The 24608-nt window shown below is 39.8% G+C and overlaps 1 protein-coding gene across 4 annotated transcripts in view; it reads right to left on the minus strand.

The window, feature by feature from the left end:
* The window catches only part of LOC105470094 (anoctamin 6), a 218630-nt gene that overhangs the window by 5421 nt on the left and 188601 nt on the right, over positions 1-24608 (minus strand). For all 4 annotated transcript variants that reach the window (XM_011721844.2, XM_011721846.3, XM_011721843.3 and 1 more), the window contains 6 exons: positions 23467-23636; positions 23173-23270; positions 17201-17331; positions 9795-10000; positions 5398-5600; positions 3617-3722 (listed from right to left, as the gene is read on the minus strand). In XM_011721844.2, coding sequence (XP_011720146.2) covers positions 3617-3722; positions 5398-5600; positions 9795-10000; positions 17201-17331; positions 23173-23270; positions 23467-23636 — 914 coding nt within the window. The remainder of the gene's footprint in view (positions 1-3616; positions 3723-5397; positions 5601-9794; positions 10001-17200; positions 17332-23172; positions 23271-23466; positions 23637-24608) is intronic.

Genomic DNA, 24608 nt, shown 5'->3' on the forward strand with positions numbered 1-24608 from the left:
TGAAATTTTGACTCAGATTTTTGCTGAGTCAAAAGTTGCTAAGTCAGGTGAGGGGAGGGTGGAGAAGTGGTGGCTGCTGGTAACTGGCAAGAGCAGCTTCAGTGAAGTGGAGGGGGTGAAAGCATGACAGAAAGACAGAGGAATCAAGGACAGCATGAGTATTGGCAACTCATTCAACGGCGCTGGCCACAAAGAGGAGAAGAGAAGTGAAGCAGGACTGGCGAGGTAAGGACGGAGAGAATTTTGAGATGTGAGAGATATTAGTGTGTTTAGTGATAATGGAAATTATATAGCAAAGGGACAAAGGTTGATGCTGTAGGAAAGAGTTCTTTCATCTGTTTCTGAGGTAGGGAATATTTATAGATATGTGGAATTTCTCTGTTATGTCACCCTTGCATTTCCAGGTTAAAGCCTGGTGGTGTGATGTTATCTTTTTAAAATATATCTCTAGATTCAGATTTGTACATTTTTAAAAAATTTTGCGTAAAGGTATACAACATGATGTTGTAAGACACATGTACGTAGTGAGTCCTCAACATCATCGACAGGTTCTTGGAAACTGCAACTCCAGGTCCTCGAACAACATCATTTCCTTCAATGTTGTTTCATTACAGCATTGATGAGAAAAAAACACTGGTTTTGGTAGATGTTGTTATCTTAAAGTCATGGTTTCCAAGAGCCTAATGAGGATGTTAAGTGAGGACTTACTCTATAGTGGAACAAATTAACATGTCCATCATCTCACTTTACACATCTTAGATCTTTGCATCTATGTAATGAACAGGGTTGGCTTTATTTTCCTTTCTCTCTTCTTGTCTGATTTTAGGATTTAGGCTACTCTTAGCCTCACCAAATGAGTTGGAGAGTATTTCCTCTTTCTGATACTGAAGGCATTTGTATAGGATTGAAATGATCTGTTTTAAAAAGTTTCGTATCACTCTCCAATAAAAACCACATGGTCTGGTGTTTTCATTGCAGAAAGATTTCAAACTTCTGCTGTAATTTAAGGTTTATAGCTACCTTCTTTAGCATTCTGGAGATAGACTACTCTCTTGGCTTCCGTTGTTACTGTTAAAAAGTCTACTCCCATTCTCGCTTTAGTTTTCTCTGTTAGTCATCAGTTTTTTTCCTCTGGTTACTTCCAAGGTTGTATTTTTGGTGTGCTGCATTTTCCTTCTAATATGTGTAAGTGGATTTCTTTATTCTGCTTGATACATGTCATGCTTTCTGATCTGTGAACTCTTTCATCTCTTTAATCCATTTTCTGCTTCTTTCATTTTTTTAAGTTAGTATTTCTCATTCTTCCATATCACTTAACATTTTTTTTCATATTTTCTATTTTCTTATCTCCCTGCGATGTATCAGGAGTAATTTTTTCAGACCTATCTTCCAATTCACAAATTCTCTCTTCAGAGTTGCCTAAACTTCTGTTTCATCCATGTTATTTCTTTTTTTCATTTCACCAATGATTTAATTTCTAGAAGTTCCATTTAGTTTTTTCAAAATTGCCTTATAATTTTTTTTTTAGTTTCTTGCTCATTTAAAATTCTACCCAAAATTATTTAAATATTTTCACATACAGTTAATTTATATTCCTTATCTGACAGTTCAAACAAACCCTTGAGGTTACTGAGAGTCCAAATCAGTTGTTTCTCACACTTTTTTTTTTTTTTTTTTTTTTTTAATCACCTCTTGTTATTGACCATCTTTGTTTGTGTGCTCATATTTGATTAGCTTGATCTGAGAAAAACCTGGGGTCTAAACTGAGGACACTTTTCTCCAGAAAAGAAACACACTTCTTTCTACTGAGACAAATGCAGCCCTGTTTTGGGTCTCTGGCTTATCCAGGAATCTCAAGCTCAGTTTTTCCACTTCCCTTCTGAACCAAAGCATGATCTCCTTGAGCTTCAGATGGAGGCACTGATGTGTACCAGCTTGCTCTCTGAGCCCTCCAGCACTACAGGGAATTTCTGTTATATCACCCTTGCATAACATAACCCTGCTCACTGCCCTATTACAGCCCATCACTTAGGCTGGGTGCAGTGGCTCATGCCTGTAATCCCAGCACTTTGGGAGGCCGAGAAGGGCGGACCACTTGAGGTCAGGAGTTCAAGACCAGCCTGGCCAATATGGTGAAACCCCGTCTCTACTAAAAATATACAATTAGCCAGGCATGGTAGCATGCACCTGTAGTGCCAGGTACTTGGGAGGCTGAGGCAGGAGAATCGGCTAAACCCGGGTGGCAGAAGTTGCAGTGAGCTAAGATCATGGCACCGCACTCCAGCCTGTGTGACAGAGTGAGACTCCGTCTCTTAAAAAAAAAAGAAAAGCCCATCACCTAATTTTCCCTCTCTCTGTAGATTCTCTTCCCTTCCAGTGAGCTCAGAAATGCAAAGGAATTATCAAGCTGGCTCTAGAAGTTTTGCAGTGGGGATGGTCCACTGCATATGTAAAGACAATTAAATGATCTACCACAATATCAAAAGCAGAGGGCCAATCACTTCATCAACTACATGTTTGAATAGAAACTTGTGACTCCTGCTGATATATCACATACTGTACTTGAGAAAGCCACTTACGATGGTGAACTAACCATGAGTTACTTGTCTTCCCTGTTTAATGTTTGGTAGCTACTTGAAAAAAAAAAAAAAAAAAAAAAAAAACTAGTATAAGTACCAAAAAGCCAGGGAGTCTACCCCACTTCTCTGCTGAGTGGTTTTATTCAGAGCAAATGAAATCCACCTGCCTCAGCCCCTCTTGCTGCTAAGAAAACCACATGCTATAGTTCTGGTCAATGAGATGTAGGTGGAAGTCCACGGTAGGGGCTTCTGGCAAAGCATTCTTTCCTGACAAAAAGGACTGGATATGGTTAGCATTGCCCTTCTTCCTGCTTTGCATGTAATTTGTTATCTGGAATTTCAGCAGCCATAAGGGGACACATATATGAGAGCAAATCCAAGAACTGGATATACTGCTTCCATCAGTGAACTGGTATTGACTGATTCAGGAGCAACCACATACTTTCGTGAACTCTGTTATGTGGGTTGGAAGGCAGGGGAATCAACCTTATTTAAGCTACCATAGACTGGGTTTTCTGTTTCTTGCAGCTTAAATACAATCCTATCGACCATACCAATTAAGTAACCTCTGATACTTTATAATTTGGCAGTAGTTAATTCACTCTGCATAGGAAGCATAGTTGGCTACATCAATTACAAATTTATAGTTGCCTTAGTCATTTTTCAGAGCTGGTCAATTTCAAACTCTCCCAGCAGTAAAAGTTTCTCACAGGCAGAGATCACATCATCTTACTCATCTTGAATAAGCCCTTTCACAGCCCAACATGCTGCCCAGTGCCCTAAATTTTAAAAAGTTAGTAAAGAATGATATTGAATCCCTTTTGCATATAACATGCTTTTAAAGTTTAAAAGCAGATAATGCTCTCGTTAATGAAGTTGTTTGAATATTTTCAGGTCAAAACCGATTAACATATTTCCTAAAATATTAGCAAGTGATAAGAAGGTATCATACATGTTAAGTATGGAGTTGGCAACATTTAATGGAAGGTCTGCAAATACACATCCTTATAAACTGTTTGAAAGCATACTTTTCCTACCTCCATGACAATGATGAAAGCCAGCTTGGCTGCAATCACATGCCAATAGTAGATGTTGTGTTTATACTCCTGGGGGTGTCCAGGTGGGTATCGGAAATCACGATACCTGAAAACGAAATGGAGACATATTGGGAGACAAATCTTTTTGACTGAATACTGTAAACAAAGGCCCCATTTAAAAAGAAGTCATGGCCAGGTGCAGTGGCTCATGCCTGTAATCCTAGCACTTTGGGAGGCCGAGGCATGTGGATCACTTGAGGCCAGAAGTGCGAGACCAGCCTGGCCAATGTGGCGAAACCCCATCTCTACTAAAAATACAAAAATTAGCCAGGCGTGGTGGCACGTGCTTGTAATCCCAGCTATTCCGGTGGCTGAGGCATGAGAATTGCTTGAACCCGGGAGGTGGAGGTTGCAGGGAGCTGATATGGCATCACTGCACTCCTGTCTGGGCAACAGAGCAGGACTCTGTCTCAAAAAATTAAAAAAAAAAAGTAGAGGTCATATTTGATTCAATGCTCTTTTAAACTGGACATCACATACATTTTCTCTTAAAGCTCAATTTGGTAACAAAGCCCCAAAATAACTACAGTTATATCTCATTTAATATTTAATCAGAGAATGATGGTAATAACAGGGTCCATCTTTGTAGAAAATAACCCATCTTTATAAAAGAACTAAAGTTTTAAATTTTTTCTCCCAACATTTATCCCTGTTTTCTCAAAACAATTCCTGTTTAAGGGATCATGTTTATAAATTTATTTATATAATGGTATCATCAGGGTTCATTCAGCTATGGGACTCTCTCTCCTCATACAGAGTACTATCTGCTTGCTATAATTTTTTACCTAATTCTTGTCAGATATCAACTGTTAACTGCTGTTGGTGTATCTTCCTCAGGTAGTACATATCTAATTTTATGCCTGTAAGCTATTAAACCTAGAAGAGTTTAATTTCTGATTAGAATTGTGGAAAGTAAGAATAAGGAGATTCAATACAGAATTGTAAAGAGGCTCCACTAGGTGTAACACAAACATTTATTTTGGGCTTATTTCTGGTTTCCTGGTTGCATTATTGAGAATTTGAGTTAGTGAAGGCTTTGAGGAGTTGGACTAAATAAACTTTAAAGCCTCTTGTTTTAGGTGAAACTCTATGATCCAGGAAAAAAGGTCAATGACCTACGGTTCACAAACTATCAATTGGTAATTTACCTGGTACATACTGTCCACTGTTGAAGTCACCAGCCATTAAAATCGATGGAGAGAGTTTTGGAATATATTTAGATAATACTGTTCAGCTGAGTATTTACATCTCTTCTCTCTGTATGCCCCTGTTATGTGAGGTGCTAGTTTGCCATCATTCAATATCTTCAGATTGTGCTTGAATAACACAACAGTATTAACAACTGAATTATCTTTGTTCTGGGACCTCTTGAAGTTTCTCTATTTCTATGACTTTTCTTTGGAATCAATCTCCCTGTAATCCTTTGAAACTCTCATCTTTAAATCTTTATGGTTTGGTCTGAAAGTTCTACCCCTAGTCTTCATTAACTTTTTAATAAATATACATACATATACATTTTCTGAGTTTCACTCAAGAGAAAGCTATGGGGAAAAAATGTCTCTAGCAGCTTGATTTAAATGACACCAAAGCACCCAGTTGATCCTGAAGTTATAAAGAAATAAAAATTAAATAATTAAAAAATGACACCAAACAGAATTAAGTCACAAGAAAACCCCTTTTAAAGATGAAGTGCGTTTTTAAACAAGTAAAGCAGAACTTGCCTGCATGTGGTATGGTTACCCAGCTCAGAGTATGGGTTTCCCTTGCTTTTGTTTTTGAAGTCTGCAACTTTGAAGATGGAGAGAGTGTTGTTGATGTACCCTTCCATGGTGTAGGAAGTGTGGTCCCCATAGGGAGGGACGGAGAAGGACCAGTAGTACACTAGGCGGGGGATCATGTCCGACGTGAAAGCAATGATCATGGCCTATTTTGGGAGAAAAACAACAAAAAGTGAAAATGAAGTTATGGTTTTTTGTTTGTTTTTTGCTTTTGAGATGGAGTCTTGCTCTTGTTGCCCAGGCTGGAGTGCAATGGCACGATCTTGGCTCACTGCAACGGCACGATCTTGGCTCACTGCAACCTCCGCCTCCTGGGTTCAAGCAATTCTCCTGCCTCAGCCTTCTGAGTAGCTGGGATCACAGGCACAGCCAACAAGCCCGGCTAAGTTTTATACTTTTAGTAGAGACAGAGTTTTGTCATGTTGGCCAGGCCAGTCTTGAACTCCTGGCCTCAGGTGATCCGCTCGCCTCAGCCTCCCAAAGTGCTGGGATTACAGGCATGAGCCACCCCCTCCGGCCGAAGTTATAGTTTTTATAGGTCAGGTTAACAAATATGGCAGATTTACTATTTTCATCATGTTGATTTTTTTTTTTAAAGATTCAGAAATCTTAATTCTTTCTTAACTGCAAAATATATGCAGATAGTGAGATAGGATCTTGCTCTGTTGTCCAGGCTGGAGTGCACTGGCATGATCATAGCTCCCTGTAACCTCAAACTCCTTGGCTCAAGTGATCCTCCTGAGTAGTTAGAATTACAGGTGCACTCCACTCTGCCTGGCTAATCTTTAAACATTTTTTGTAGAGATGGGTTCTTACTATGTTGTCTAGCCTAGTCTGGAACTCCTGGCCTCAAGCAATTCTCTCAGCCTCTCTGAGTGCTGGCATTATAGGCATGAGCCACTGACCTCAGCCTAGAAGGCTTGCACATGTAATCAGAGTCAATGTTATGAAAATAATCCAGCTTTATTTAATTGATTTTAGCACTTGCTTTTCATAAACACAATGTAAACTGAATGTTTTCCTGGATCTAAACTTAAATAATGGCCTCTAAGGTTCACTTTTTTCCTGTATAGTATTTTGACTTGTTTAGCTAAGTCAAACCATGACCTGATTTGCTTTAAACCCTCAGTACATGGTTATGTTCGTTGCTTCATTAGAGTGGGAGCATTTATTAATTTTAGCAAAATTTGTGTAGCAGAGAGAATTATACTGGGGTTGTCCCATTCATAGTCAAATAATAATGTCTGTTTAGTTTGATCTAGTATCTAAGTCTCTCAACTTCAAAAAGATTAAGTGGATGAAGTTATGAAAATTATAAATTAAACAACAACATACAGAAAATTTAGTATGTTCCTAGATAAAAGGAGTAAATATGGGCCAATCATAAACCTGTGTGTCAGAGAGACATGTATTAGGAGGTAAAGCTATTATGAATTACATGAATTTTCTCTAAAATTCTTTAATTTGGGCTTTAAACTCTCCAGTATGTAAAACTGGTTTGAACGAAGGAGAAAGGATTTGACTTTAAACCAAATTCTATGTGAATAAAATAGCTAAATGATTGTCATTGATGAGGCAGAAAAGCAGACGTGTTTTTGGCTTAACATGATTTTTAATAGTATTCATTTGAACGTATGGTTTAGACACAGTGAGACCACAAACCAAATCTCAGGCAAAGCAAGAAAAAACAATTAAGGGGCTTTTCTATTGTAAAATTTCCCTCACTAGAACCAGCTTTGTCATTTCCTCTGATGTGAAAAATGTATATATATGAGTGTGTTTCTGCCTGTCAGTACTGGGGAGCCACAAGAATATTTTACCTTTTTTCCCTCAGATTTCAATAGATTAAATTTTGCTATTATCATTTAACTCAACTATATCTTTTTATAGAATCACTGGCAGATGTGCATCAGGAAGCTACAAAGAATTCCAACACAGAAGATAATTTTATTGTCTTCTGACAAGATACTTTTCTTCCTGAATTGAGCTGCTCTGAGACACATGCTGCAAGAGTACAAATAAATGCAGTGTGCTTCATTTCCCATGCTGTTCTGCACACAGTTTTCCATTTATATAAAAATAAATTAAAATTGGTCTTCAATAACAGATGCTCTGGCATGATACAACAATGTCAATTCAGCTTATTTATTGAACCAGCAGCTTTAAAATGAATGATTTTATACCAAATTCCTGCTTGATGCGCATTCTCATCCTGGTGGTTATTCTCTTTTGGTAGACAGTAGGTTGTGAGATACACACTGGGTGTTTGAGGGAATAAGACACACATTTAATGCTTGCACACACATAAACAGATGCCTATGTATGTGGATGTATAACTGCTATCTTGGAAGTATAACAAATCCTAATATGGAAAAAGGGATTGCCCATAGTTTAATCAATGTCACAAATCTCATAAGCAGTTTTCCTAGGTTAAGTGATAAGAAAAAGCCATTATTGGATAAGAACCAATAGCACCAATTAGCCGGCATGAGTGTCTATACACACACACAAACTGAGTCGCCTTGGAAACAGCCAATCCTCCATCTGTGCTCATGGAGTGGAGCCATGGCATGGATGCTGGGAAAAGGTACCTAATACAATCAATCCAGAATGCTTGAGGAATAGGGAGAGTTTGAGTCAACTGAATTTTCTGGTTGGTTGAAGGTCAAATAAAAACCCTTTTAGTTTCAAACTTTGTTGCTGAAAATTTTCTTAAAGCACACAAGTCCACGTTCTTGCCCAGCTCAGTGTACTAGAGCATACTGAACATGACAGATTCATTGTTCTATGACCGAGGAACTTGAAAGGCATCACGGCCATTTTTCTAAACATCAGTCTTCATTTTGCAGCACCGTAGATGTTGAAGGTGTGGGGTACCTGGGTGAAAGGAAACTGACATACTCTGGTAGTTGGTTTTAGTGTGCGATTTGCAACTTTCTCCAAATAGTACAGATAGCATGCAATTCAGATATATTTAAGGTTCTGCGGTAGGGATGACAGCTAGGTTCCAGATAACTTGTTTTATTGTATAAAACTGTAACCATATCCAGACAGTGACTACTTTTGGAATTCTTTTGCCTCCAATTGGGGTACCTGTCAGAGTCCTCAGAGTCACTGTTAATAACAATGATGAGTAATGAAGATGATAAAATAACAGCAGCTAACATTCAATAGAAATGAGGCTTCATGCATTAACTCAACGAATTCCCTAATATTGTGGTTGGTATGTACTATTCTTATGATATGCGGTAGGGAAGTAATAATTTTACAAATAATAAAATGGGGCTCTGGAGTGGTAAGGCCTGGCTCAAGATCATGCAGCTACAGTACTGGGAACTGGAGCTCGAGTCTACCTGACTCTAGAGCCCACAATGCTCAGTAACTTCCCTCATCCAGAGCCTAACCTACAGGCACTGCCAACGTCTCCTACAGGCACTGCCAACTTCTGTTGTTTTGGCTGGGGACTCAGGGAAGATGTGGCTTAAGAAAACAAAACTGGGGAATCACTTTGTTAGGGAGGTTCACCTGGGAGTGAGACTGTCAGTGAAATATGGGAGGAAACGGCCCTAGTTTTGGGACACTTCTTGGGAAGGTGTTCCGCTAATGGGATGGCATGAAAATTGCATTGCCTGAGAACTCCCTTGTGGCTGTACATAAAAATGACATGTTCAGATGGCCCATAATCAATGAATACAGGCTGTAAACAACTGAGTTCTGTCCCCTCACAGCTGTGATATATACAGGGCATGAGGCTGCTTCAGCCAATGATCAGAGCATGGCGAGCAAAGACCTAAGGGTGGGGTGGGAAAGGTGATGAAACCTACCCACCTCCCTCCTTTAAGAATTGCTGCTCTGGAGTCAAGGAAGGTAATCAGGAGTGCACACACTGTTTATACTTCACCATCAGAGTTAATATTTTAGGTTGATGCTTTGGAATATGTAGTAAAACAAGGTAGAATGATCTTATTTTAGGGTCCTCAAACTCTAAATGAACAGATTTCTATCCACATTATAAAAAAGCATTTTCTGATAACTCTTTTTATAGTTATGTGAGGATTAAAAGTGTTAGTACTTATCATTACCATATTTCATATTGAATAAAAACTTTAGCAAATGAGCAATAACAGTACCTGTGTAGGCGGTCTTGACAGTTAAAAATAATTATATACAAAATGAAAATACATTTAACAAGTGGTTATATAGAGCAACTATATCGTTTATGTGGATGACAGACTTAGCATCTTCCTCCCATTTTAAAAAACACTAAACATTTGATTCCTTAGGTAGCAAATCTAATGCATCTTCAAGGTCTTTACCCTGTAAAGCTTAGGTCTACTCACATTGGTCACCACAGCCAGAATTGCTATTCCTTGCATGATGGGCTGCCATGCTCCAATGTCCTGGGCTTTCTCTGGTACCAGGCGTCTAAACTGGGTGGTCAGTTTCCATGCGTCCACTCTTATTTCCAATATATTGTTCACGAGAGCCAACAGAGGGGCCAGTGGAAAAGAGGCCACAAATAAGGTGACGAACCCAAACTGAATAACTGTCAATGGAATGGACACACATCATGGAGTGGTGGTGGATGGAAGGACAACATATTTTTCTTTACTCTTGAAAGAGAAAGGCAAACGAACTAAATCCCAGAGAGAAAACACATCTGTGGTAAATAATAATTTAGTGTTCAACAGTGAAAGAATTCAAACAAAACACAAATATAAAATCTCTGGAAAGAAGACTAATTATAGCCTGTTTCTTTCACATGTATACACTTAATAGGACCAATATATTTAGACATCTTTAGTCAACCAGAATTATTTGCTGGTAATAAATTTGAGACATCATAAGCATATTATTCATTCTCAGTGTTGAAATAGAATGTTGGAAGATGATTTGTGGTTTAGGATTTTTTTTTTTTTTTAAGAAAAAAGAAATATTGTGGCATTATCTAACAAGTTAAAGAGAAAAAGAAATGGACCCATGGGAAGGCTATGCTTAGAGAATGTTGGAAGAAATATGCTGAGAACAAGCAAATGAGTGAGCTCCCCTGAGTCGCAAATGCAAGTGCAGTGCATTCAGAGAATTTGATAGTATTAGAAATATATGTGATAAAAGTGTCTTAAGTTATAATATCCTCAAGATTCTTGATCTTGAAGTTAGTTGTGGTCCTTGTGGTCATAATAAGTCAAAATTTGAGTGGTGGCTTAGAAGTTCTTTTCTCCTTGTTTGTAATTGACACGGCCTTATTATAAATGGGGCAGCAGAGATTTTTGGGGTGATACCATGGAGGGGAAGAAGAAAATATCCAAAAAAGGAAACTCAGTTTTAGACCCTACCCTCCTAACTGGCAGACCTTCAGAGGAAACATATACAGAAATGTAACTAAGACTGTGGATGGGAGGAAAACGGAGAGCCCCATTAGGCCTCGTGCTCAGACAGGGGGCAGGGACCACTCTGGTCAGGAAGGGCGAGGATGTGGAGGGTGTGGCGAGGCAAGCAGAACTGGCATTTGCTTCTGGTCTGACAGGCAAAGGGCATGTTGCAGAAGAGCAGACAGGGCTAGAAGGATCCAGTAAGTCCCACAGGCCAGGCAGGAGCACTCTCATGCAGAGAAGTGAGCCAGGCAAGGACCAGAGTTAGTGATGCTATAGAGTCATGAGCAGCAGCAATAAGCAATGATATCAACATCTCTGTCTATGACTCACCCAATCCTAAATAACTCATCAGCCCCCAGGGCATGCAAGTAATAGCCATGTGTGGAGTCAGCCAGTCAACTGTGGTAAACTAGCAAGTGTGTGTCCTACGGAAAGGGACAGCTCATAGCTGCCATGTTGGAATGAGGGCTCCATGTTGCCAGATCTCCTGGTTGTTCAAGAGAAGCCAGAGATTAGGATTATGTTATCAGTAAACCTAGTTAAAAATCCAAAAGAGAAAAGATACCACTTATAATGACAACAAAAGCATAGACTATTTAGAAATAAATTAATGAGAAATGTAAGACTACTATGATAATTGACTTAAGAAAAAACAAATAATGATGAATGAATGAATGGTAGGATGTGCCATACTCTTGATTGGGCAAACTTGAATGCAGGGATGTATCAAAAATTTTCCACAAAATAATTTAGAATTCTAATATAAATTCTGTTAATAATCCCAAATGGATTTAACAAAAAAAGCTGACAGGTCAGCCGGGTGTGGCAGCTAATCCCTGTAATCCTAGCACTTTGGGAGGCTGAGGAGGGAGGATTATTTGAGCCCAGGAGTTTGAGACCAGCCTAGGCAACATAGCAAGACCCTGTCTCTACAAGAAATACAAAAATTAGCTGGGCATGGTGGTACAAGCCTGTAGTCTCAGCTACCCAGGAGGCTGAGGTGGGAAGATTGCTTTAGTTGAGGGGGCGGAGGTTGCAGTGAGCCCAGATTGTGCCACTGCACTCCAGCCTGGGCAACAGGGCGAGACTCTGTCTTTCAAAGAAAGATAAGAAAAAAAGCTGAAAAGTGATACTGAAGTTCTTCAAGAAATATAAACAGGTAAAATAATGAACAGGGATGTTTGCATAGACAGGAACATTCTGAAAAAATAAAATGGGATAGCTCTGGGAGATATTAAAGTATATTATAATGCTGTGGTAATTGAAACAGTTTAGAACTAGTACATGAGTAGATAGTATGAATTAAATAGGGTGAATTTTAAGAGGAGATGCAAATATTCATGGGTTTTAATATATTATAAAGTGATGCTTTGAAGCAGTGGATGCAAGTATTGGCACAGCTAGCTAAGTCATGGGAAAAATTGGTATGGGGCCATCACTTTTGACACCAAAATAAATTCCACATGGATTAAAAACAAAACACCAGAAAAAGCCCATGTAATTTGTTCTGATATTCAAGTGAGAAAAATTTTATAAGCAACTTTTGAAACCAAGAATAACAACAACAAAAAGTCAATGCAAAACACCCACTATGAAAACAAAACAACCCTGCCTGCAACTTTTTCATAATCCTATACTGCTCTCTAATGCTTTCTCTGCTTGCTTCTACATGTTACAGTTGAGTTTTCTGAAGGAAGTATCCATCTTCACAACAAGTGGCAGAGTAACTAGTCCCTGAAGGCCCGCACCCTGCTGAGGCCCTCACCACTGCACTGGACCTACTCTTGCTAACTTTGCCGGTGGCTGCATGTTCATAAGCTGATGCTCCCTTTTGGTCCTGATTTTTGTGATTTCTTGTGACATGGTCATAAGAAATTTATGGCCAAGATTTATGTGACATGGCCAAACAGTCACCCTGCTGTGGAATATTTATTTCCCCTTGATTTCCTTTTTACTTAATTTTAAAAAGTCAAAATATATATTGAAAAACAAAAAAACTAAAAAAACCCTGCCTAGCTATAGCACTGCTTCCACTTCCTGCCCCAGGTCTAGCAATTAGGAGTGTGTGGGTGCTGGCTCTCTTCCTTTCTTCCCCCTCTGGATTTTCCATTATGCCCCTTTTCCTTCATGACCAAATTCCTCTGAAGCAACATTATCTCCCAAGCCTTCTCTGGGTTGACACAACCCTGCTGGATTTCTTCCCACTGCTCTGCTCTTCTTTTCCCCTGTGGGCCTCCCTCCCTCTTCACTCTTCAAATGTCCCTTTCCCCCAGGGCCTCTTCATCAATTCTCTGTCCATCTCTCTTTATATTCCTGCTAGGCATGCCTGATTCACCCTCATGGCCTCACCCATGGCTCATCTGAGCTCCTGACTGTGGTGTCCAACTTTCTAATAGACATTGCCTTTCAGATGTTTTCACGCTAAAAATATCCAACACTGAGCCATTTCCTAGAGAACAGCTCCTCTCCTTATGTTCTGCCCTGCATATATGGTCTCCTGGAAGTTATCTTAATTTAATTCCTCATCTGCTATGCAATTCACCTCTTTAACACTTACCTAACTCCATCTCCCTCTCTCTACTCCTATGCCCACTATTTAGGCACCTGTCACTTGTTGTCCGGGTCACCTGCTGTAGCCTCCTAAATCATCTCCCTCCCACCACAAGTCTCATCCAAAATATTATCTTCCATTCTGCTGCCTGATTCATCATATTCCACATAAATGTTATGCAGTTCTCTTGTTTACAAATATTCCAGTGGATCCCAATTTCTTTAAGAATAAAGTTCAAGTCCCCTGGCTAAGCACACCAGACCCATCATGATATGGCCCCTGCCTACCTGATATTCCCACTTGTGAATCCTTTGTTCACTTGCCATTCTTTGACCAAGCTGTTGTACTTTTAAATATGGCCACCTTTCCACACAAAATGTCCATTCTCTTCACCATACTTCAGATAACTAACTTCCATTCACCCTTCAAAATCCAGTTCAAATATCACCTGCTCAAGGAAGTCTGATTAGCATTCTCCTTCCTAACCATGTGCCAAGTGCTGAGCTCCATGAGGGGAGGGATCAGGTGCCCTGGTATGCCCAGCGGCTGAGAGTGTTTGGCACAGCAGGTGCTCAATGTTTAATGAATGAATGAGTGAATGAATGAATGAACAAATGAAGAGCTGGAGGCCTGCAAATCCTCCCAATTACCTAGTTGCCCTTTTGGAAAGCTCATCCTGCAAAGGTTAGGAGACTTCATGGCAGGTGATGGGCTCGAACCAAGCAGAGATGAGAGCATGAAGGGAAGAAGGCCTGAGTCCTGGAGAGTGCAGCGGAGGCATCGGTGGGTTCAGCACAGGAGGGAGAAAAAGAAAGGGGCACAAGGAGCTGCTGAAGAATAGCTGATATTCATTACAGTACAATTACATGGAGAAAATAATATATGAAGGTCATTGTTTTAGCAGATTTTAAAACATTAACTTGGAGACAGATGAAAGTGAGATCAAGGCACCATGGCAAGGGTGGAAGAGACAGTGCCAGAGACAAACAGGGCCCACTCATCACTTCACTGCACTCTGTTCATGGCACCTGCCTACCAGGAAGGCCTTATCAAGTTCTCAGGACACCTGTGTCTGCAGTACATTACTGAGTACAAAACAGTATTTATGGCTTCCAGGTTTGAATACAGACGACTACGTTTATGTTGTGTGTACTCGGAGTCAGCAACACTCTTAGAGAAGCAATTTGGGTTAACAGCTCAGAGTTACTCCAATAATCTCAAAGGATGGTGGGAAATTCACTAAATAAAAAACGTTTCACTCAAACAGGTCATACAGAACTTGGTGAGAAGTGAGTGAGGAATGTTAATGTGAAATCAACTAAAAGTTAGATATGTGTGTCGGAGCTCCAAGTTCAAGTTGCTTAAATGTTTATAAGTACAAGGTTCCAGGCACTGGCGCTCTAGCAGAGGACGTGGCAGCTGCCTCCATCAGGCTCAGTGCAACGGGGACAGAGGCAGGCACAGAGTGCATACCGCCACAGCAGGTAGCAGGCGCTGGTAACGCCTAGAAGCAAAGAGCAGCAAAGCTGCCTGAAAAGTTCAGGGGCCCGGCTGAGGCTCAGCAGGACTTGTCAGGTAGGAAAGAAGGAAAGAGAGTTGAGGCTGGGTGCAAGGCCAAGCAAGGGTGGAGGCTCCAGGCTGGCTTTCTGGAATATGTTTCCCTTAAGCAGTAAGAGCCACAATTTAAAAGGTAGATGGTGGTGTCATTAAGGAATATGGGGAAATGGGAAGGAGGGGATTGTGTAGTGGTGAGACCAATACCAAAGGCGCTCAATGTTTATTTTTAGAGAAATGAAAACAATTCAAAAGGCACTTGGAAATTCTGTCTCTCACAGACTAGAAGGACAAAACACAGATTTCAATCTCCTGTTGCCCACACAGTAACAGACTGCCTACTCCCAGAAATTCAGAAATCAAGTTTTCTAAGTCATTAGGTGCTATTTAGATAACAGGAAAACAACCTAATAAACTTAAAAATCTGTCTATAATAGCTGTTATTCTATACTTTCTTGTAGGGCAGGATGAGGCAGAATTATTTAGTTGATAACTATTTTAAAGAGCCTATGAAACTTTAAAAGTCCTATCAACTTCTCCCCAAAGCACATGACCATATAACTTTCTCTTCTGATGTCATTTATTTGACTATCGACTAAAGAAAAAACACTTTTTAAAAATAACAAATGACATTCTACCCCAGGATTCTTTTTAATGCTGTTAATAGTTCCAATAAGAAACATTTACAATTACGACTCATTTTTGAGTAACAGGTCTTACAGTCCTTCTGAAAATAAGCAGAATAATAACTAAGGACAGCTTCCACATATGTACTGCAGCTACACCCTTAATAAAACCTGGTCAGAAAACATAACAAAGCAAAAATGAAATTCAAATCAGGCTCTGGGCTGCTGCAAAGTACTGCTGACTAAAGAAGCCACAAGATGAACCTTTTGCTCATTGAAGGAAGCAGATGTGTTTCCATGTATAATGTGTATTCTTAAAAGCAATTATTTTATATATAGAATGTGATTTAATAAAAACCACCTTCTAACTGCAGACTTGTAAACAGGAACCACAAAGCGGTGTCTTTGCCAATATGCAAAGCCCTATGCATAAATGCAAAGCCTGTCAACAAAAATGATGCGTTTCTTTTTCTATTCCCCTAAGCTTAAAAAAATTGTAATTCAGTGTAATGGTTAGCTGAAAGGGCACAGATACAAAACATGTAAATTGTTAGCCATCTATTAGATATAAGCGTGTCATGCATAATACAAAAGGTGATGTTTCCTATGGAAATCTATTTTGAGATGCTTCCGTTTAAAGGCAACCGAGAGGTCAAAATCAAGTTCCACTGAAAAGAATTAAGAGCCCAAGCAAATAATATAAAAATGGACCAAGGCATTTAGGAAAGAGAGGACCTGTACTAAATCTTAATTCCAGACCAGCACAATGGTTTCAAATTCAGGCCAGTTATGAGTCATGAAGTCACTCAAGGAACCAGGTAGAAACCACTGGCCAGAAGAAATAGATAGGCTGTCAAAGGCAGGCATGAGATGTGAAAGTGGGCATCCTGGGACCATTCCTGCCATGAAGCTGCATGCTCCTGCAGGCTTGCTTAAATGACTCAGTTCAGAAGTGTACTGGCCAACAGCTGTGCCTGCATGGACTGAATCACACCTAATTATGGTTGCTGAGTTCATTCTCAGACAACATGATTAGAATGCTTTAAGAATTCATGGTAAAGATGGCTGGGCCCAGTGGCTCATGTGTGTAATCCCAGCACTTTGGGAGGCTGAGGTGGGTGGATCATTTGAGCCCAGGAGTTTGAGACCAGCCTGGCCAACATGGTGAAACCCTGTCAGTACTAAAAGTCCAAAAATTAGCTGGGTGTGGCGGACTGTAATCCCGGTTACTCGGGAGGCTGAGGCAGGAGAATCGCTTGAACCTGGGAGGCGGAGGTTGCAGTGAGCCACGATTGTACCACTGCACTCCAGCCTGGGCTACAGAGCGAGACTCTGTCTCAAAAAAAAAAAAAAAAAACAAAAAACAAAAAAAACCAAAAAAAAAAGAATTAATGGTAAAGATGTACCTCAATGAATATTGCATTCCACTGCCCGCTAATAAATTTCTAGCTTTGTACAACATAAATATTGACAAAGACACACATGACCACCCTATCTGAAAGCCTGATTATATAATTTTGTCTAGTGGAGAAAAACATACTCTTCAATATGCTAAATGTTAATATGGCTCCATAACAGATGCTTTTGGGATCCACAACATACTCCAACATATTTTATATCACTAAACACTAAGAACTTACTCATTTCAAGATATTCATAAAATAATCCCAGTTTGCCCATAGGCTGCAGGTGGTAGTCCTGTTCCCATCGTGGGGTTATCTTTTCTGATCCAGAAACTCTGTGAAATCGCCCAATTAGATTCATGATCCAGCTGCCAAAAAAAAAAAATTTATAAATTAGAATGAATATTATCAGGCCAAGGTCATAAAAATATTTTGCTGCTATCTTAAAGGTGCACCAGTAATCTTCCCAATAAACTATTTTTTGTTTGCATGCTAAATTTGTTTCTATTTCTGCCTCCTTATTCCAAAATATTTTGAAAAATAGGACTACATACCTAGGTTTATCAAAGCTGCTGCTGCTACTATTTTTTTCTCCTACCTTTTTCCTATGGGCGGCTTAATTTTTAAAAGGCAGGTTCCTACATTTGATTAACTTCAGTTGTTTGTTTTTGCATTTCCCCCTTATCATTCAAAATGGCCTTGCCAGTATGAAAATCACCAGAGAAAACAAGATATAGTATGCGAGCTGGTGGTAAGTGCTGTGGAGAAAACTAAGTAGGGCAGGGAATGCTTGCATTTGTGTCTAGGGAGGTGGCCGGTGAAGGCCTCCTTCAGAATGATGTGTGATTAAGGATGTGAAGGAGACAAAGGAGGGGGAAACCTGGGGGAAGAAGTCCCAGGCAGAGGGAATGGTGATGACAGAGATCCTGAGGCAGGAGCAGGCCTCCATGATTCACAGACAGCACACAGGGTAGGGATAAGAGACCACTGTCAGGATCTGGGCGTTTTTTTTCCTCCGAGGGAAGTGAGGAGCCACTGGAGGGCACCAAGTAGGAAAGTGACATAATCTGACTTTAGATAAAATAGGTCCAATTCCTATTTTAAGCTGAATCATTTAAGGACCAGAGGAGTGAAATGCCTCCTTCAGGTCATAGTGCAGAGCTAGGAGAAAACAGCCTGGACTGCGTCCCAGCGCTCTGTCCACCCCTGGATTCTGCCCGCTGAGCTGCCCGCTGAGCTGCCCACTGTCTCTTTTTTATGTCATGTGTTTTCCCTCTCTCAAAAGCCTTGTGGCTGAGATAAGTGCTTCCCCCCTTTTATGGCAATTTTTCTGGAAAAGAAATCTGAGTTGGCAGTAAAATGAGGTGTGCACCTGTGGCATAAAGAACTGCTGTCCCCTCAAGCAACTGCTGGCTTGTGGTTTACCTGTGGAGTCATCAGAAGAAGCATGACAACAACTCCAAATACAGATCTAACATCTGGATACACTGGGTGATTAAACATGTGGGTGTGGCCTTCAAACTCTGATAATGGGAAGGCATCCCATGATGGTTAAGGACAGTTACTTCAAGAAAACCAGGCAGACCCTCATCCTCTCCATCATGTGTGCACACGTGCACACCCAGCCAGCATAAGACAGACAGTACAAATGGCTCACTCTGCTGGGTTTCCCACTGCTACGGATCTCAGGGCTCACTTCTCACTGACTGCTACTGAAGCTTTACTCAGGGCAAATTATCTCTACTACAGGAGACATCTCTGACCTCACAATCTTTCCCCACTTCTTTCTCTTCGGTGATGTTAGACAGGCAGCAGGAGGCTGTGGAAAGTGGAGGAGATATGAGTTCAGACACCCCTGAATCTGAATCCAAACTCTATTTCTTAGCTGGTTAACTTTGGTAAAAAATAAATAAATAAATAAAATGGGGTGATAAAACCTACACTGCCCAGGGCTGCTGTCAGGATTAAATGATTCAAAATAGGTAATGGATGTAGCACGTTTCCTAACACATCAAAACCTGCTGTATGGGATTTTCTGCTGAGCAATACAGGCTGCACTGGCTGAGGCCAAGTGTAAATAAGGACTATGTTACGTAGACTCTTGGCTCAGTTATCCAGGCCACCTGGATCAGTGGTTCCCCCTTCAGCACATACAAGCACGGCGTGGAATGCTTATGAGTAGTGCAGCTTCCTATGCTCCCAACCAAAAGGTCTGAGATAAGCTCCAGAATGTGCAGTTTTATAGTCATTCCAAGGGGGGTGTGACTCAGGTAGCACCAAGGACCACACATGTCCATCACCCTTCATGACACCTAACTCTAAGGTCACTGGGTGTGGTTTCTATTGGTTTATCCTTTGCTCTGCCTCCCACACTTCTAGTCTCAGCCTTTTGCTGAATCCTTTCCATGCCCTCAAAGAAGCAGGTCTTTTTCTATCTGGGCTCTAAATCACATCAAAATTCAGATTCAGGATGAAACTTCTGTCCTGGCAACTACTTGTGTCATCTGGCACTTCCTTCTCATATCAGGTCATCTTAGAAGTCTTTCTTACTAGCTTTCATTTCTGACTTACAGATGCTGAGCCTCTTGTTTGGTTTCCCTGAGTTTAACCACTCATGTTTGGGTTTTCTATAGGTCTGTGTTTCTAGTGCAGGGACCTCAATCTTGACTTCACATGAGAATCACCCACAGAACTTTTAGAAAAATATACACACCACATATTTTTTCCCTGGCGAAGGCTAGAAGCAGGTGTTACAAAATAATTTCCATAGGAATTTACCATGTGTATTGTCACAGCCACATCATCAGTTGTGCTTTACTAGGTCCTTATTTTGTGCAAAACATGGTGAGAAGCATTTTACATCTCACTTCCTCTTCACCTCCATTATCACATTTAATCTACATGCTGGAGATAATCATTTCTGTTTCAGACATTCTACAGTATTCCCACTTGCTAATATTGAAATACAAGCATCCTTTACTATCTGAATCTATTTTATGTGTGAGTTTACTGTTTCTGAACTTAGAGAGTAAGTGTAGATAGTGAGGGACACCTATATTTAGGACTCTGATTGCCTATAGCTCATCTTCTCTCCAAATCCTATCTTCAGAAGGGACATTTTCTCCTAAAACAGTTCTTTTTTCTTATTATACAAATAAGTATACTTATTAAAATAAAAAGAGGTATTTATGTTACAATATACATGTATAAATGTATATAAAGGAAAATTATAGCCATCTACTATTTAAATACCAAAAAATGATGCTCTGGGCATTTTGCATCCTTAATTCTATTATCTCTGACATTTTATTATAAAAATTTCTCCAGAGTGAGCTATTTAACACAGGAATTATACTAGTCTTTTATTAAGAACAGAATAAAATCCCCAAGAATGCCTTAAATATCAAAACACTAAGTGGAGCTGGGAAGGCCAAAGGGCTCTGAGCCTGCTCTCTGGGTCTCACTGACAACTCTGTAATTTACTGATGTGATGTATCTGAAGCATATAAGGCACTCATTCATTCACTCAGCTGCTTCACTGGGTCCCTGTCACATGCCAGGTACCGGGGAGGCCCCAAAAGGAACCTAGATCCCTAAGCCAGATACGCTCCTTTCCTTGTTCCAAGAATCCTAGTCAAGGGGTATGGGCCCAAAGGCGGGCGGGGGAGGAAGGAAGAGGGTACATGTGTGGTAAAATACATTACTCCAGGTTTCTCTTGACTACTTACATGATGTGAAAACAACTGCTGACTTATAAGGCTTTTCTCTATTTTTGGTATAGTTTTGGATAGAAAAGATAACTGGTATCTTTTTTTTTTTTTTTTTTGAGATGGAGTTTCGCTCTTGTTGCCTAGGCTGGAGTGCAATGGTGCAACCTCGGCTCACCACAACCTCAGCCTCCAGGTTCAAGCGATTCTCCTGCCTCAGTCTCCCGAGTAACTGGGATTATAGGCATGCACCAACATGCCTGGCTAATTTTGTATTTTTAGCAGAGACAGGGTTTCTCCATGTTGGTCAGGCTGGTCTCGAACTCCCGACCTCGGGTGATCTGCCCACCTCGGCCTCCCAAAGTGCTGGGATTACAGGTCTGAACCATGGCGCCTGGCTGATATATCTTTGATAAATTAGGATTTTGTATAACAAAGGTAATAAAACCGGCACCTATACAAAGAGAAGCAGCACAGTCACTCTCTAATTTGGCTAACACTCAGCATTCCCAGTTTCCAAACAAGAAAACATAGGAGGAGAAATTTGAGGCAAAGTTCATATCACTAATTTTCAACAATGAGCTTACTTGAAGTGAAAGTATAAACCACGGATAGTATAATTGATCCTTTAAAATATTTCATGTGAACAAATTTCATTTCATATGAATTTCTCAATACCAGCTTAGGAAATAGCTGCTAAAAACCAATGTTACCGAAACACAGTGTTAAATAATTAACCTACTTTTTTCAGAAAACACTTTTTAATCTCAGAATGAAGACTTTCCTCAATTTTATAATTTGTTTTCATTTAGAAACACAGTACTATTTATGCATGACCTACTTTTACTTATCTGGAAAAATCTGAATATGAGCTCAATGAAAGTGAGGGTTGTTTTCTGTAGAGAAGGATAAAAAAAAAAAAAAAAAGAATTTCACAGCTAAAACCAGAATCCCTTTCTGGGTGGAGGAAGAGGAAGGAGAGAGATCTTTGTTTAGAGAAAGACCCTGAAAGTTTCCATTGAAGATAGAGAATAAGACCTGGTAAAGAAATCTGGAAGGATGCACTGAAACCCAGAGTGAGTTAACTGCTCAACAAAGAGAATGAACAGAAACTTGGTGACTGGGGAGAAAAACGCCAGGAGTAGGAGAAGAAAGAGAGAGAAGTTGTATGTGATGGAGGGGAGAGGGCAACACGGCAGGAGGTGAGAGCCTATAAAGAGGGTGATAAATTTTAAAAAATTCCCAGGTATATAGTGGGATAAACGACTTCTTATAAAGGTGGAGGCTTTTTGTTTCTAAACAAAAGAAAGGAAGAGGTGGTAGGGGAGATGAGGAGAGGAGGGGGACAGGGGGTAGAAGACAGGAGGTGGGAGAGGTGACTACAGAAGACAGTCACAAACATGAAACTTTGCTGGCTTTGAGATGGAGAAGAGGTCACAAGGAGGTCACAAGGCAGGGAGCATAGATGGTGGCCTCCAGAAGCCAGGAAAGGCAAAGAGATTCACCTCAGAGTCCTTGGAAAGGAACACAACCCCACCAACACCTTGATTTTAGTCCAGTGAGACTTCTGACCCCCAGGACCATAAGATATTACATGTTGTTTTTACCCCATTAATCTTGGGGTAATTTGTTATTGCAGCAATAGAAGACCAAAACAAAAAGCTCCCTGAAATTTGCAGAAATTGCAGATAGTGTTGGACTTTACACTTTGATAGCGGAGGGGGCCTAAGTGAAAGTTGTAAACGGCAATGAAATCTTAGTTAACATCTTAAGTAAAACTATTCTGTTGTGCTCATTTTTAGGAAAACAGTAAGTCAAAACCTTTGTGGTTATTATTCTAGACAATTATTTCTTAAAACATTATGTATCCCAGTGCCTTAGGATCATGAGAGAACCTCTGTTCTTAAAAGTCTGGACTCATGGGATCCTGGATTTGAATCCCACAGTAGCCTCTTAATGCTAATGTGAAACTGGGTAAATCATTTAACCTCTTTTAACCACAGATCTTCATTAGCAGAAAGGAGAAAAAAATAAGAATAGTTTGGTAGATGAAATGATATATATATATATATATCATTTTTTTAATATATATGTAGCACTTAATATAGTGACTGGAATTCACACTGACTTTTAAATGCATAATATATAGGAAAGAGAGAAGGATGTGAGAAATTGTGGAAATACACAGGTCACAGCTCTAGCCAGTGCTGTCGCTCAAAGGGCTGCTATTAGTCAGTAACCAACAATAGCCCAGTAGGTATAAACTGAAGCAGATGGGGATTTACATTAAATATAAAGAAGGTTTTAAAATACAATTATTAGATCCTGGATACATTTACACTGTTGGTTGGACTATGTTGTCTGGAGACCCTTAACGACAGTAGCTTCTGATCCATTTAGAGGTGGACATGCAGCTATGTGGCTATGGAGGCAAATGATTTGTGTGGCTGGGCTGTTCTATTCCTCGTCCTTTTACCCATGGCTATACAAGTTAACACTCACGGCAATAATACTTCTTGTATGTTATTCCAGATTGCTTTTCCTCCCATGATTATTGTCAGCTGAGTTGTCAGTTCAAGAAGACAGCCACCTGGGTCACACTGGAAGGTTAAAAAGAAAATACCATTTAAATATTCAATGGATCTAACTTGAAATATAGGCATCCTATTTTTCTGATATTTGTTCTGCTTAGGCTAAAAAATAAATCTAGGAATTTACAACAAAGAACTATTCATTTGGGGAACTGAGAGAAAACTCAGCTTAAATTGGCAAGATAATACAATTCTATATTCATACCTCTTCATTTCTGTATTTTCCCAACCAATAAACTGGGTCTCCTGGATAGCCTACAAATTTGCCCTTAAAGAATGCTATGTAGAAGCATGAAGAGTAGTAGTTGACAAACTGGAATAAGAACATCTTCATGGTGAGGCTGTTCTCATAATCAGTCTGGGTCCTTGGGAGTTCTGTAGTTAAAAGAAAGAAAAATAAGATTTTAAAACTGTGAAGAGCTTTGAGACTCTAATAAAAAATACTGATACATGAGTTAACACGTTAAAAAAATACAATTCACACTGTTTCCATTTAAGCTGTTTTGAATACCTTAATACAGCCACTGCGTTAATTCCAAGTTTGCACAGTGTTATGAGTTCTCCCTCACAGTAGGAATACAATAACCCACATGTTCCCCTCCCCCACAAAAAAATCAACTGCTCCTTAAAATTTACAAGTACAGTGTTATCAACTAAGAACTGCCATAGGTATAATTGACAGAAAATTAGTTTTGAACTGCCTGCTAAATGATATTCTCTTGTTTTCCTGAATTGCAATAAGGTGTGTCTGTTGAAGAAAACAAGCAAACCAAGGTACAACTTGCTAGAGGCATTTGGGAAAGACAAAATAGGTCATCCTCCTAGTGTGGAGTTTGAATCAGTTCGATCATTTTAGATGACCACCGAGCAGGCCATTCAGAGAACGACTCAGACGTATGCAGTATGGCAAGCACTTAACTTGGCCACTAAGCAGCTGCCTGGGATACAAGCCAGAGAGAAGAAACACATTAAAAAATCAAGGCCTGATGAGAATTATATTAATATGAACAGCACAGGGGAAGACACGTAGCAGTGTGATAGCTTGTCCTCTCAGCAACAGAGGAACATATTTGCCACTGCAACCATGACCCTATTCCACTTATTTGCAATAAAGAGACTATTTACTTTCAACAATAGAGTACATGATCTAATGTAATTGAAAATATTATTCAGCACTGATCTGTTTACACAGAGTTTGGACATTATAATGATTGTCTTTGCTTTGTCCCTTTTACTAATGGAAAGCTGTAGCTAATTTATTTCCATACATGCTAGAGAAAATATGTTTACACTCGAAAATTTCTAAAAATTGTAACCTACTGGAATTGAAAAGCCTAAAAGATAACA

Source organism: Macaca nemestrina, chromosome 10 (genome assembly GCF_043159975.1).
Source record: "Macaca nemestrina isolate mMacNem1 chromosome 10, mMacNem.hap1, whole genome shotgun sequence".
Taxonomy (NCBI): Eukaryota; Metazoa; Chordata; class Mammalia; order Primates; family Cercopithecidae; genus Macaca; species Macaca nemestrina.